Source organism: Nelumbo nucifera, chromosome 4 (assembly GCF_055504915.1).
Source record: "Nelumbo nucifera cultivar China Antique chromosome 4, China Antique-T2T, whole genome shotgun sequence".
Taxonomy (NCBI): Eukaryota; Viridiplantae; Streptophyta; class Magnoliopsida; order Proteales; family Nelumbonaceae; genus Nelumbo; species Nelumbo nucifera.
Genome location: NC_142652.1, coordinates 76,926,087 through 76,938,878, shown reverse-complemented (window position 1 = coordinate 76,938,878; position 12,792 = coordinate 76,926,087). Strand labels below are relative to the sequence as shown.

The following is a 12,792-nucleotide window of genomic DNA, read 5'->3' as shown; positions in this document are numbered from 1 at the left end:
TATCGTATTGGGAGCTTCTCGATACGTTCCTACAGAGAATGTATCAGGGTTTTGACCGGTCAGGGGATGGATGGACCTTAAACCGGCCCCTTTGAACTGTATTTGAAAAAAAAATTATCGATACGCCTCTACCGGCATATTGGGCGTATTGATATTTTGAACCTTGTTTCACCACGGGAGTTGATTTTTGTAACCAATAATTCCATTCTATTGAGATGGCATGATTTGGTGTGAGTTGAAAGGAAAATACATGTCAAATCCAAATGCAAAACGATCCAAGGCAGTGATGAGGAATAAGATGCTAAACTTGTAGGAAAGGATATCGGATTACTGATTGGTTGTAAGAAAGTACAAAACGAGTCACATTTGTGAAAGGACATCAGAGAAGATATTTTTGGAGTTCTTACCTCAACATTCAATTCGCTCATAAAACAACCTTCATAAAAGCATTAAAAGAATATCTACCATCCCTTTCCAGCATCATAGATATTGTCAAAGAGGAATCCAACAAGACAAATGAGAAAAAAAGACCATCCACCCAATACCGACCAACTTGAAATGCTAATCTGGCCTAAAATAGGCAAGCGTTAAGAAAGAAAGAAAAAAAAATCTATTTCAGTGATGGATACGTCACTGAAATGAGAGACTCTTCTTGCATTTGGACCGTCTAGTTCAACTGAATCCATTTCAAACTATGGAATCTCCAATTGAATTATCATGTTCACCGCTTTAACCCATGGTTCTAGCTTCCAATCATACTTGTGGTGAAGAATGAAAAAAAAAAAAAGTGGAAATCACACCACCAGCCCGATTAATACAATCACAATCACAAATAATGGTACAAAACACTGCTTAATGGGGTTTCCACCTTAAAGATGGTCCATTGGTGTAAAGGGAATAATAGATTTGGTTTTAGAAACTCGGTATCCTATGAAGATAGACAGACATAAGGAGACCACAGATAAAAGAAGGGCGAATGCACTGGCAGCATCCCAAGAGCTTCCTGAAGTTGAAGCCACCTTGTTAAGAACAGAACTTCCAACAGAAATATCAAGTGGTACCCAATCACAATTGATGGAATAATGTGCAGACCCATGCCACGGGTTTCCGTCAACTGGGTACCAAAAGGCCACTGCTAATTTGCTTGTTTGACCAATTGTGAACTGAACATCCTGCATACATAGAAGAAATTAATTGATTTTATTTCATAGCTTGGACAAGTTACTATTTCAATTGAAGCACACATTTTATTTGAAAGAGGTGAAGCTCAAAATTGCTATGATTAGACAGTTTTAGTATGATTCCTTTTTGATCCTTGACTATGGTTGCATATGGTGTCATATATACCATTCTTTTGAGGAGAAAAACCTTCAAAACAAACTATTTTAATCAAAGCAGATTTCGGCACTAGATATCAGACAGACAAAGGAAAAGTAATGCTTTTTTCCAACTCTTTTTCATTTACTCCTTTAGGTTTCAATATATTTACATGTTTTGGTGCTTGAAATGCAAGAATATGTTAATCACTTGTTTTTGCTTGTATAGGTAGATCCATCAACTTTCCTTAAGAATTGAAAAAAAATAAAAATTACAAAAATAATTTATTTATCCTTATGTTTTGCATGATTTCCATGGTAGGAAGTAACCATAGGATGGATCTATAGATCCATCAACAATTCATATAAAAAATTGATTTATTTTCTCAAATTTTAATAATTTATAGAAATAAAAGTAAAAAAATATAAAAATTAATTTAGTAACTAAAATTTATTAGTTGTACTTGCCCATGATTTATGTCAAATTTATTATTTATGGATAGTCTTTTACTTTTCAATGGATCTCTTAATTTATGGATATTCTACCATTCTCATGGATCTAATACATTTTTTAGATACAAGACTATATATATTTCCATGATTACTAATTATTAATTTAATTTAAAACAAAGAATGACATATTAGTGGTGTAATACATGTTGTAATTCAAAACAGTTTATATAATGATTAACTAAAATGCAAAAATTAAGTTGACTTTATTTTTTGGGATGAACATTAGGTACTGGTCTTTTTAATTGGGCAATTTAATGTATTATTTACTAATTATTTATATATATTTGTGCAAAAAAATGGCACATGTTAAGTCTATACCCAGTCCACTGCTCCCAAGACCCCATGAAGTTATTATATGATACCTGTTATTAGGAATGTTATTAGGACTGTTACTGGGCCCTTAGTGGGCTGTTAGTGGGCCTGTTTTATGTGTCCTCTCTGTTAAGTTGTAATCGGGGGTATTCCTGTAATATCCCCTTTTTATTTGAACACCCTAATATATAAGTCAAGTGGGGTGCCGCCCCCAACACTTTTTTGGCAATCCTTTCTCTCTTCTCTGCTCTCTTCTTCTCCTTTTTTTCTATTCTAGAATACCTATATGTCTCATATTGCTAGCCATATACTACTTTGCACACACTATTATAGTATGTTTTTTCTTATTTATAGTCATTTGAGCCTTAAATTTAGTATTGTTGAAGTATTTGTGGGATTTCTGTGAGTTCCCTTAGCACATATGTGCATATCCTAATCATTCCACTGTATCTAGTATTTCTTAAGACCCTTCCAATACGACCCGTAAAAATTCCCTTTCCATTGCTATTTGTGATATCAATACTTTGAAGTTTGAACCTTGCACTCTTGCAGCAAAGCAAGGACTCGTGTTGTTGAAAGCATCATGACTTTTCAGTGTGGCAAGATGTGAGGTAACAAATTGCCCTAAAAAATGTAGCTGCATATGGTAACAAATTGGCCTCAAAAAGTTTTTTTTTTTTTTTTTGCTGCATTTGGCCTCAAACAATTAGCAGCATAATTTGGATTAATCGCCAGTTAAAATCCTGATCACATGTGGTGAAATATATACCTGCTGGAGATGGTCCATAGTTCTCAAAGGCCTTGAGAATTCAAAGTAATATTTCCCTTTCTGACCAGCAGATGCATAAGGGCCGTCTTCCTCCACAAAACCTGCCCAAAGTGTTACAAATGCTATTTATATTTGGAGACGAGGTGCTGATCTACTAAGTTATGTAATAAATAGACTTCACTGCAGGAGAATAATAAATAAATAAATATAAATAAGAAATGCACTAGCCCATACTATTCATGGTCTCAGGTTACTACCATCACTGTCCACTCAGAATTATGAATTATCACACACCTGGGCCCCATATGTTGTTCATCATGGACTATGATGGCAAAACCATATGACCATGAATCAATTTGTTCAATAAATAAACCTCATCGATCACAAGAGGGAATATAGTCCAAGAAACAAAATAACTGATCAGAAAACTCTATAGATCCTTTTGTCAAGCACTTATTTCCTTTCTATCCCCTCAATTGGATACTAAGAATGCATAACAAGTATGAATTTCAGGGTAGCTAGCAGTTGAACTACCAGCTTTGGAAATCTGTATGTGAAAAGGACTAAGTTAAACATGGAACAATAACAGAAACAAAACATAGAGGCGATTACCTGAGTGCACACCAAAGCTGTCATGCCACCATGCCCCCTGCCAATTATTCTGTGCACTAGAATCATTACCTGGAATTAAAAAAAAATAAAAGGAAAAACCATAAAAAATGGATGTCATGTGAATGTTTGCTGGCCTACTGGATGAATATTAATTGTACATGTGGATATTGAAATCCACTAGGAAGTTCATACCTAAAACTAATAATCATTTTTACATGTCAGATAATTGAAGACGGGTACTGAAACAGGCACTTTTTCAGCAGTCCAAATTCTAGCGCCCAATCAAATCATTAAGGTGGTGTTTGGCATGACTGCATTTATAACTCTTGCATTGCATTAGTTTGGAGGAATTAGGCACTTTTTTTGGGATGTGTTTTCTAATGCCTGTTATGCCTCAAACAGCAAGGCAACACAGTGCCTAGAATTTCATGGTGGGTGTGTTGGAAGAAACAATTTTTTTTTTTGATATTTTGAGAATGTGAGGTATTGCTAAGCGGGGTTGCAGTGAAAAGGGAACCACTAGAGCACAAGAAATAAGATTATAATTGCATCATTAGTTATACATAATAGAAGCAGAACACTTTAAATGCCATGTCAGCATTGTCTTTAGCAAACAGGTTTTTATTAGAAACATTGTCAAAACATTTATAATGTAGAATAGAGTTAGGTATTGGATGGTCCTTAAGAGGCCTCCATTAAGCTCAATATAGTTCAACAAGGAATAAAGATGGGGCAGATTGGTTCTAGTGTATCCTCACTTGGTGGTATTACTTAAAATTTATGGTTTTTTGTATGGATTTCACCTTATGGATATTGCACAGTAGCAGGTGTCATCATTCATAAAGGGAAAAATAGTTGGGGAACATAAAGCTAAACATTGGACCTGAGACGCAGGAGACATAACTGTCCACCTGTTCAATGTTTCAATAACTGAGTCACTTTAGGATTGGGAGACATTCAATTTTTGTTTCTGATTCTTGATACCAAGACATGAAGCAATTTATGAGGGGCCCACCGCCCCAGATCTGTATACCAGGCTAGACTCATCAGTTCTCTGTCTCCAGACTCTAGATGTTCCCCAGAACATAATTAAAAGAATTATCTCCAGACTCTAGATGTTCCCCAGCTCTCTGGTTAGACCATTGGGCTGGTGACAGAACTCTACAAGAGTTATTCCCAGCCTCGTATAATGTGGCTGTAGATAAGGAGGCATTAGTGGCTGATTCTCTGTTGTTCTTCCAGGAGGGTAGGCTATGTTGGGTTCCTCCCTTTAGGAGAAGTTTTAATGACTGATTCAGAAGGTGGCAGACTTTCTTAATCTGTTACAAGACCAACAACTAAATTTTCAGATGCAAGAATCCAGAGTATGGAATTGGTCAAAATCAGGAGGTTTCTCAGTCAAATCTTTCTACAATTTTCTAGTGGGAGGTCTGATGTCCCTTTTCACAGTCAGGCCATTTGGGGGAAGTTGGCTTCTCCAAAAGTCAAGTTTTTTGTATGGCAGCTGGAGAGGTGTTTGTCCAAAGAAATGCTGCTGAAAAAAGGTCTTAATTTGTCAAATCAGAGGTGCTGTTTTTGCAATGTGCAACAGTGCAAGTAGAACCCTCTGGGCATCTCTTCCTTCATTGCACGTTTAGTTCTGCAGTTTGGTCTCACTTCTTCAAATTCCTGAATCTAAGCTGGTGCATGCCAGCCTCAGTTAGAGCTCTGTTAGAGGAATGGCATATTCAGGGAATGTCTAAGAAAGGAAAGTTATGCTGGACTTCCATCCCTCCAGCAGTTCTGTGGGCTGTGTGGTCAGAAAGGAACAATAGGATTTTTGAAAAAAAAAAATCTTCTACTGAAGCCGAGGTCATTATTTTGGCAATAGAGGTTTTGAGAAGTTGGATGTCTATACATACCGATTTTAGAGATAGCATTTCTGATTATACTTTTTTGAGGTCCTTCATTTTGTACAGCTTCTCAATGTACACAGGACCTTTTATTAATACAATCATACTTTACCTTTTCTCAATAAAAAAAGTTAAGGACTTTATAGACTGGCAGATGCTTTACTGAGAGGAGTAACAAAGGCTGATAAGGCCGATCAAGATTGGGGGGTACCTGGTCCGAGGATTAACATCACTTCTGTGTACTTTTTCTCATAATGATATGTCAGCCACAGGCTATTGTACTTGTACTCTACAATCCAATCCCTTTGTAGTCTAGGGGTTTAACTCCTTTCTTGATTAACAAATTTCTTTTGATTTCTGTTGCTAAGGCTCCGTTTGGGAAGAGTGCAAATGCCAGTTCAGTGCATATATGCACCCAGGTTCCGTTTTGCTAGTGTTTGACAAGAATACATTTGTGCATTGACAATGACAGAAAACACAATTTCTAAGGCATGCTTGCACCCAAAATGAGAGGGAATTTTACATCAAAAAAATTGATGTACATTTGCACTCAAAGTTGATCAAATGTTAAAAAGGCATATTTCTGCCTTGGGATTCGTGTTTGCATCCATTACAACTAAAGTTCGTTTGGCAAGAAAGTAAATTTATCACTGCAAAACTAAACCAAATTTGCATTTGCATGGACCAGAATGTACTCTGCATATTTGCATTTGCACTCTTCCCAAACGGAGCCTAATGCAAAAAAGTAAATAAATAAATAAAAGTATTTTGTAGATCAGTCAATCCTTCACCCTTATTCTGATGGATCAATCAACCTAATCTCATAACAGAGTTGATGTTTCTTTGTAGGATCTACAACAGGTCATAACCCAACAATCATTCAAACACTCAACCGCCAGTATAAATCTTGACTGCTCTACACTGGAAGGGAAAAAAAATGAGCTTGTAATTCTTGACAAATAACTTATGCATCAAAACCAGGAAGATACCTGAAGGACTAAGGCCATCAAGATACCGACAATGTGGGTTCCAGGCATATAAATCAACCAAATGACCAAACCTGTTAAAACAAAACCCAAATATGTCAAACAAAAGTCAATTCAACAAATTGTGTGGCTCCATTTATAGAGCTAAGTAAGAAATGGATGTAGCATATTGCCTGTCGCCTCCATTTCCATCTCTATTATCTATCGGATTGCCACCATATAGTCGTCCTGGAATAGCATTGCCAATTGAGAAGTGCATAATGTCCACTTCATGGCCTCGGCAAGTCCTATTAGTGCATGTATCTGTTGACTGGTCACACCCACCCATCTAGTACAATGAAGCTACTTAGTTCAATGTTAGAGGAGAGAATAAAAGGCATAATAAGAATGAAATGCTCAACCTAAGATAAGGTACTTTGCACCTAAGGTGCTAAAAATACTTACCCTATGATATGAGGCATTTTCACCAACTTGAAACATGAGAGAAACAGATGGGCATTTTTTATTGTTACTGCATTCCATAATGAAAAAAAATATATATCAGCGCTATATTAAGAATTTTAAGCATTTAAAGGAAACATAACCTTCTTTTTCTTGTTTATAGACAACAAGCAAACTTTGATTTTTAACATGAAATTTGTAATGTCAATTGTCAACTAGCAAGTAAGCATCAATAAGTAATGTCAACCTTCTAGTTACCATCAATAACCTCCGAAGATATGTGCACAAAGTGTTGTATATTTGCGGTGCCATCTATAAATTTTAGATTGAGCTTCCTAACTATTGCTACAGTATAGTTCAACTTGGGCTAGACAAAAAGAAGCAACGTCAAACAAACTAAGAAAAAAACTGAAAACAAAAAGTGCAATGGATGCAAATGTAGAGAGAAGGGTCGATCTCTTGTTTCCTCCCTTAAAAGTTCTCCTAAAATCACATCTAGGCATGGAGTGGTATCTCTACTCAAAAAATGCGTGATCCAAGAGACAAGGGCTGATCTCTTGGATCTAATCACCTCATATTCCAGTTGCAGGTGCATCAAGAAATGCGTGATCTTTCTTATATCAAAATGGTCTTTTATCACCTTGACACAACATGCTGTCAAAGATTCACCCATATGAATCAGTTCATACTCTGTCCAGAGATTCACAAAGCCTGGATAATATTCCTGAATTTTCTTCTCTTCTTGGCTATAGGAGAAGATCTCGGTCTCTATTTGATACTGTTTGGAAATATTAGATTGTTAATAAACTTTCTCCATGTACTCAAACATCTTTTTTCCGTCTTCAGGCCCTTCGTTGGAATAGCTATATCAGTATCAATTGATCATAGAATCCAGGAAACAATTTGGCACCACCAATTTTCCATTGTTTAACCCCCTTACTATCAGATTCATTGGGTTTGGGTGAAGAATTATCAATATGACCCCAGAGACCCTGCTCCTCAACAAAACTGGAAGTGGAACTTCCATACAGAGTAATTACTCCCACCAAATCTGATTGCAAGAATATCTCTCTTGTCTGAAGCCATTCCAAAAAAGGAAAACACCAAGAAGGCACACTCCAAGGCAAGAAAAATGGTATTAAAGCAAATAATAAAGGAAAAACTTGCTGCAATCCAACCAAAATCAAACTCAATGATGTAAATAACAAAGAGATGATGAGGTTCGGCACTGAAGGAAACAATTTTCACTAGGAAATAGCTCCCAATATACTAGAAAATAGAGTAGCAGTCCAAAGATGGAAAGTACAGGTTTGAACAAGTCTGGAAGATGGGTTAAAACCCTCCACAGCAACTGGTCCAAGCAACTAATTTGACAATATGAGGAGATAAAATAACTGGGGCAAAGGGGAAGGATCAAAACCTTCAAGAAAGAACCCCAATATAAGAGTTTAAGATATAACAGTCCAAAAAAGGTAAGTTGTAGGCTTGTCAATGATAAGAAAGGGATCAAAACCCTTCAAAATAAATCTGAACTCCAGTCCAAGTGATTGGATAGGTTCTAGAGCCTAGGACGACTCAGAATCTAGGAGCACAAGGTGATTGAATTGAGCAGCTGAGAGAAAAGATAAGAAATCCAACCTGAAAGGCAAAAACCAGAAAAAAATGTTGTGATCATATTGAGCAGAACAACCTTCCAACAATCCTCAAATAGTCTTCGACAATAGGGCTACAAAGCTTGAATATTAATCTTCTGAACTTGAATAAAAGCTGATGTAGAAGACTTGCTTTGATATCATGATAACTAGGGTTCGTACAGGAGAAGAGATAATAGTTTTGGGGGGTGTGTCTTGTTTATCACACGCCCAAACAAGATTATATACTAATGAAATACAAAAGGTGAGAAAGGACCATTGTTGCCTTCTCTAGTTCAAGAAAGAATAAAAGAACTAACAAGATAAATATGCAGTGATATGGTACATAGGATACATAATAAAAGATACTCCCAAATAAGAAAAGCAAGAGATCAGCCCTTCTCTCTACAGCAAAGCTTTGGGAGAAAAGAATATTTGAGAAAGGGGGAGGAATTATAATTGACCAACTTGACTCAATCTCAGGTCCAACTTACTTTGACATCATTCTTCAAGCTCTCATAAAATTTAATATACAAGATACTTCACTATTTAATAAGATACTGAAAGAAAAGAATATGCTTGGTGATTGGAGAAACAACAATATGGTGCCTATATTTAAGAACAAAGGTAATATACAAAGTTGTAATAACTATTGGGGGTTAAACTTATGAACCGAACTATGAAACTTTGGGAGAGAATAACTGAACAAAGATTATGACTTGAAACAAGTATATCAGAGACCAATTTGGTCTTTATGTCAGGGAGATTAACCATGGAAGCATAGTTGTTAAGGCGTCACCTAGGCGACTAAGTGCCCTTGGCTGGGCACCTCACCCAAATGCCTTGACTTATAGCAATTAGGCACCCTTCTAGGCAAATAGGTGCCCACCTAGGCAATAAAAATGACAAGGCGGGCACCTTATAATAATATCATTTATATTGTTGTGTCTTATTAGTATATGTATTAACACATTTTATTATATGCTATATATATATTATTTATACTTTGTTTTAATGTATTATTTTTGAAAATAATGAAATTAATATTTTTATCTTTTAGATGTGATGATTTTCCACATTTTTAGAGGAGATTTAATTTTCTTAATAAAGAGAATTGCTATTTTTTCAATTAATATACATGCTAAATGGTATATAAAACTAGATGACTAGGCTCCCTAGTGTTGCCCAAAATTGCCTAGACGCCTTGAAAACTATGCATGGAAGCTATATTTCTTTTGAGACAATTGATAGAAAAGTTCAGAGAGAAGAAGAAAGATTTTCGTATGGTGTTCATTGCTCTAAAAAAGGCACATGATAGAATTCCTAGAGAGATAATATGGTCGGTCTTGGAAAAGAAAGAGGCTCAAAATAGGTATATAAACCTAATTAAGGATATGCATGAGGGGGCAACAACCCAATGTTAAAACATAGTGGGAGAGGCTTCAGATTTTATAATTACTATGGATCTTCACTAAGGTTCAGCACTTAACTCTTATATATTTGCACTGATCATAAATGAACTAACTAAACATATTCAGGAGGAAGTTCCACGATGCATGTTGTTTGCAGATGACACTAATTAAAGATTAAATGAAAAATTAAGCTTATGGACAAATTCCTTAGAAACAAGAAGTTTTAAAATATGTATCTCCAAGATACACTTAGGATTTTTTTTTATCAATAACACAGAAAAGATTCAGTAATTTAAAAAGTCATGTACAACAAGAAGTTGTGGGCGGACAAGCAGTCTATAGTGTCCCACTAGATACATCATTGCCACAAGCAATCCTAGTGTCAATCCCTTTAATTACAATACAGCCTAAAGGGTAACCCAACAGAAACCCCCGCTAATTAAAACATAGATTGTCTTTGAACTCCTTGTTTATCTAGTCCATCAGCCATGCTATTAGCTGATCTTCTAATCCACCTTATTTGAATCACCATGTATTTAGAAGCTTGTTTGACGTGCCTGAATTCATCCCTTAGTTGCCAACTAATTCCATCCCCTATCTTCAACCAGTTCACCACAGTTTTTGAGTCCCCTTCAACAATCAGCCTCTCAATCCCCATTTCTTTAGCTTTCTCAACTCCAAACACTGCAGCCTTCATTTCAGAAGTCACCACATCACCATGCTGAATAGGACCTGAGAACATGGCAACCAAATTTTCATTCTCATCCCTAATCAGACCACCGATGCCCGCTGGCCCCGGATTTCCCAAACAGCTACCATAAAAAATTTAGTTTCTTCCACCCAGCATCCGGAGGGGACCAGGATTCAATTACAGTAGATTTTCTAGATGCAGTGTTTGCAATTGTTCTCCATGATCTGAAAAACTCATCTATCTTAAAATCAACAAACAATTTTAGTGTTTTCACCCAATGTGCCACCCTTAGAGTTATCACTTCAATCACAGTTTCTTTACTCCTCTCTTTGTCATCAAATATCCTCAGATTTCTTTCTTCCCAAAGTGTCCAAGCAATTGCTGCCCTAGTGCATCTTCTCATGATTTTGCCTCTCCTTTTAGAACACCTGAATAAGTGAGATCTTAAGAGGGATTCCAGATTAATAGGAGGAACCCAACTGCAACCAAACAAAGAGGAAAACCACTCCCAAATGAAGTTAGCAAAAGGACAAGAAATTAAAAGATGAAACACAAACTCACCGTGCAACTTACATAAGGAGTACCAATTTGGGGAGATACACTTAGGATTGGAGACCAAGAGATAACTCAATGTGACCATTTCCGTTACCTTGCTTCAATAATCCATAACAAGGGAGAGATTGAGGAGTATGCCACCAAAAGAAGTCGAATAGGATGGGCAAAATGGAGGGGCCGAGGGGGTACATTTGGAATTTTATGTGACAAGTGAATACCACTTAGATTAAAAGGAAATTTCTATAAAACAGTTGTAAGGGCTATGTTGTATGGAGCAAGAGAGTTGGGTAGTCAAGAAACAACATGTTTAGAAAATGAATGTGGCAAAATGCAAATGCTAAGATGGATGAGTGGAAAAACTAGAAAGGGTAGGATTAGGAATGAAGTTATCTGTAGGAACCTAGGAGTAGCTCCAATAGGTGACAAAATGAGAGAAAGTAGACTAAGATGGTTTGGCCACGTGCATAGAACACCACCAACTGTGTCAGTTAGAAGAACTAATCTAATCTGTTACACATTTAAGGGGCTAGAAGAGATCAGGGTAGAGCAAAAAGGACATGGGTATAAGTAGTAAGAAATGATTTAAGCACTAATAATTTCATAGTGAATATGACTTTAAATAGAATGGATTGGCAAAATAGGATTCACGTAGCTGACCCCATATGGTTGGGATAAGGCATGGGTGATGATGAATTCAATCTTAACTGTCCAAATTCTTTTTAATAAAAAATTCTAACTTTTGAAACCCATCTTCCTAGCATAAGTTGAAATAAAAACTAAGCAGAGAACTTCACAAATATTCATTTGTAAGGAAAATAATACGAAACCGTATACTGCACAAACCTGATAAGAAACACTAGCAATCCATGTAAAACACAAAAAAATAATAAATAGAAACGAATACTTTGACATGAACCATATCAAAGCGAAAGAATTACTTGCCCTTTAGAGTATGCATACTCCCCATCAACTTGTAGCATGAAGAAAATGTCTTTCCCATCGTGCAAAGCCTACAGCATAGACATACCAAAACCAGCAAGCAAACGAAAAATAATAACTAAGATTATTTATTAATTTTCTTGAGAGGAAAGAGAAAAAAGGGGACGTTAGGCACCAGGGACCAAAATCACATACACGAAGAAAATTCATTTATTACATCCCATAAATTAAGCAAGAGATCATTAACACATGGTGAAACTGAAACAGTTGAAAAGCGCAGATTCTCCGAACAAATCGCGGAAAGCATACCTTAACGGTCATCTTCCCGCCTTTATACTCATTTTCCTCATCTGGGTCCAAAGCAGGGAGGAGAGAAAACTCAAACCCGTCAACGTCCTTCCAATCGTCAGCGTGCCCATCAAGTGTGACGATTCCAGGCTTGTAATCCGCCTGGATTGGAGTCTCAGAGTTGGAATCACAACTCCATTCACCACTCTCTTCATGTGAGCTTACGAATACAATCAACGCAGATACGACAATCGCGAGCGCGAAGAAGAAGCGGAGCATGGTTGGGGACGATGTAGTGAAGAGAAATTCAGAAGAAGTTGAAAATCAGTTTTGTAGGGTCTTCGCTTCCTTGCGAGGGGTAGATAATAAGGAGATCTCGACGCGAAGGAAGCCGCCATGACGATTGACGACAGCCCGAATAAATTCGGGCTTGAA

The 12,792-nt window shown here is 36.6% G+C and overlaps 1 protein-coding gene across 1 annotated transcript; it reads right to left on the bottom strand.

Annotated features, from left to right (window-relative positions):
• Positions 1-449: 449 nt before the first annotated feature.
• On the bottom strand, positions 450-12,792 carry LOC104605052 (heme binding protein). The gene is made up of 8 exons (XM_010269656.3): positions 12,379-12,792; positions 12,073-12,140; positions 6,845-6,911; positions 6,574-6,728; positions 6,404-6,474; positions 3,523-3,591; positions 2,911-3,011; positions 450-1,172 (listed from the first exon to the last, which is right to left on the bottom strand). The coding sequence occupies exons 1-8, from the start codon at positions 12,634-12,636 to the stop codon at positions 870-872; spliced, it is 1,092 nt and encodes a 363-aa protein (XP_010267958.1). The 5' UTR covers positions 12,637-12,792; the 3' UTR covers positions 450-869.

What these genes read in the sequence shown, in the direction of transcription:
- LOC104605052 (XM_010269656.3), bottom strand. Translation starts at nt 12,636, where the DNA reads ATGCTCCGCTTCTTCTTCGCGCTCGCGATTGTCGTATCTGCGTTGATT. An exon ending in AAAATGCCTCATATCATAGG is followed by an intron (nt 6,729 to 6,844) that starts GTAAGTATTTTT and finishes TCATTGTACTAG; the next exon opens with ATGGGTGGGTGTGACCAGTC. An exon ending in CAGCTTTGGTGTGCACTCAG is followed by an intron (nt 3,012 to 3,522) that starts GTAATCGCCTCT and finishes CACTTTGGGCAG; the next exon opens with GTTTTGTGGAGGAAGACGGC.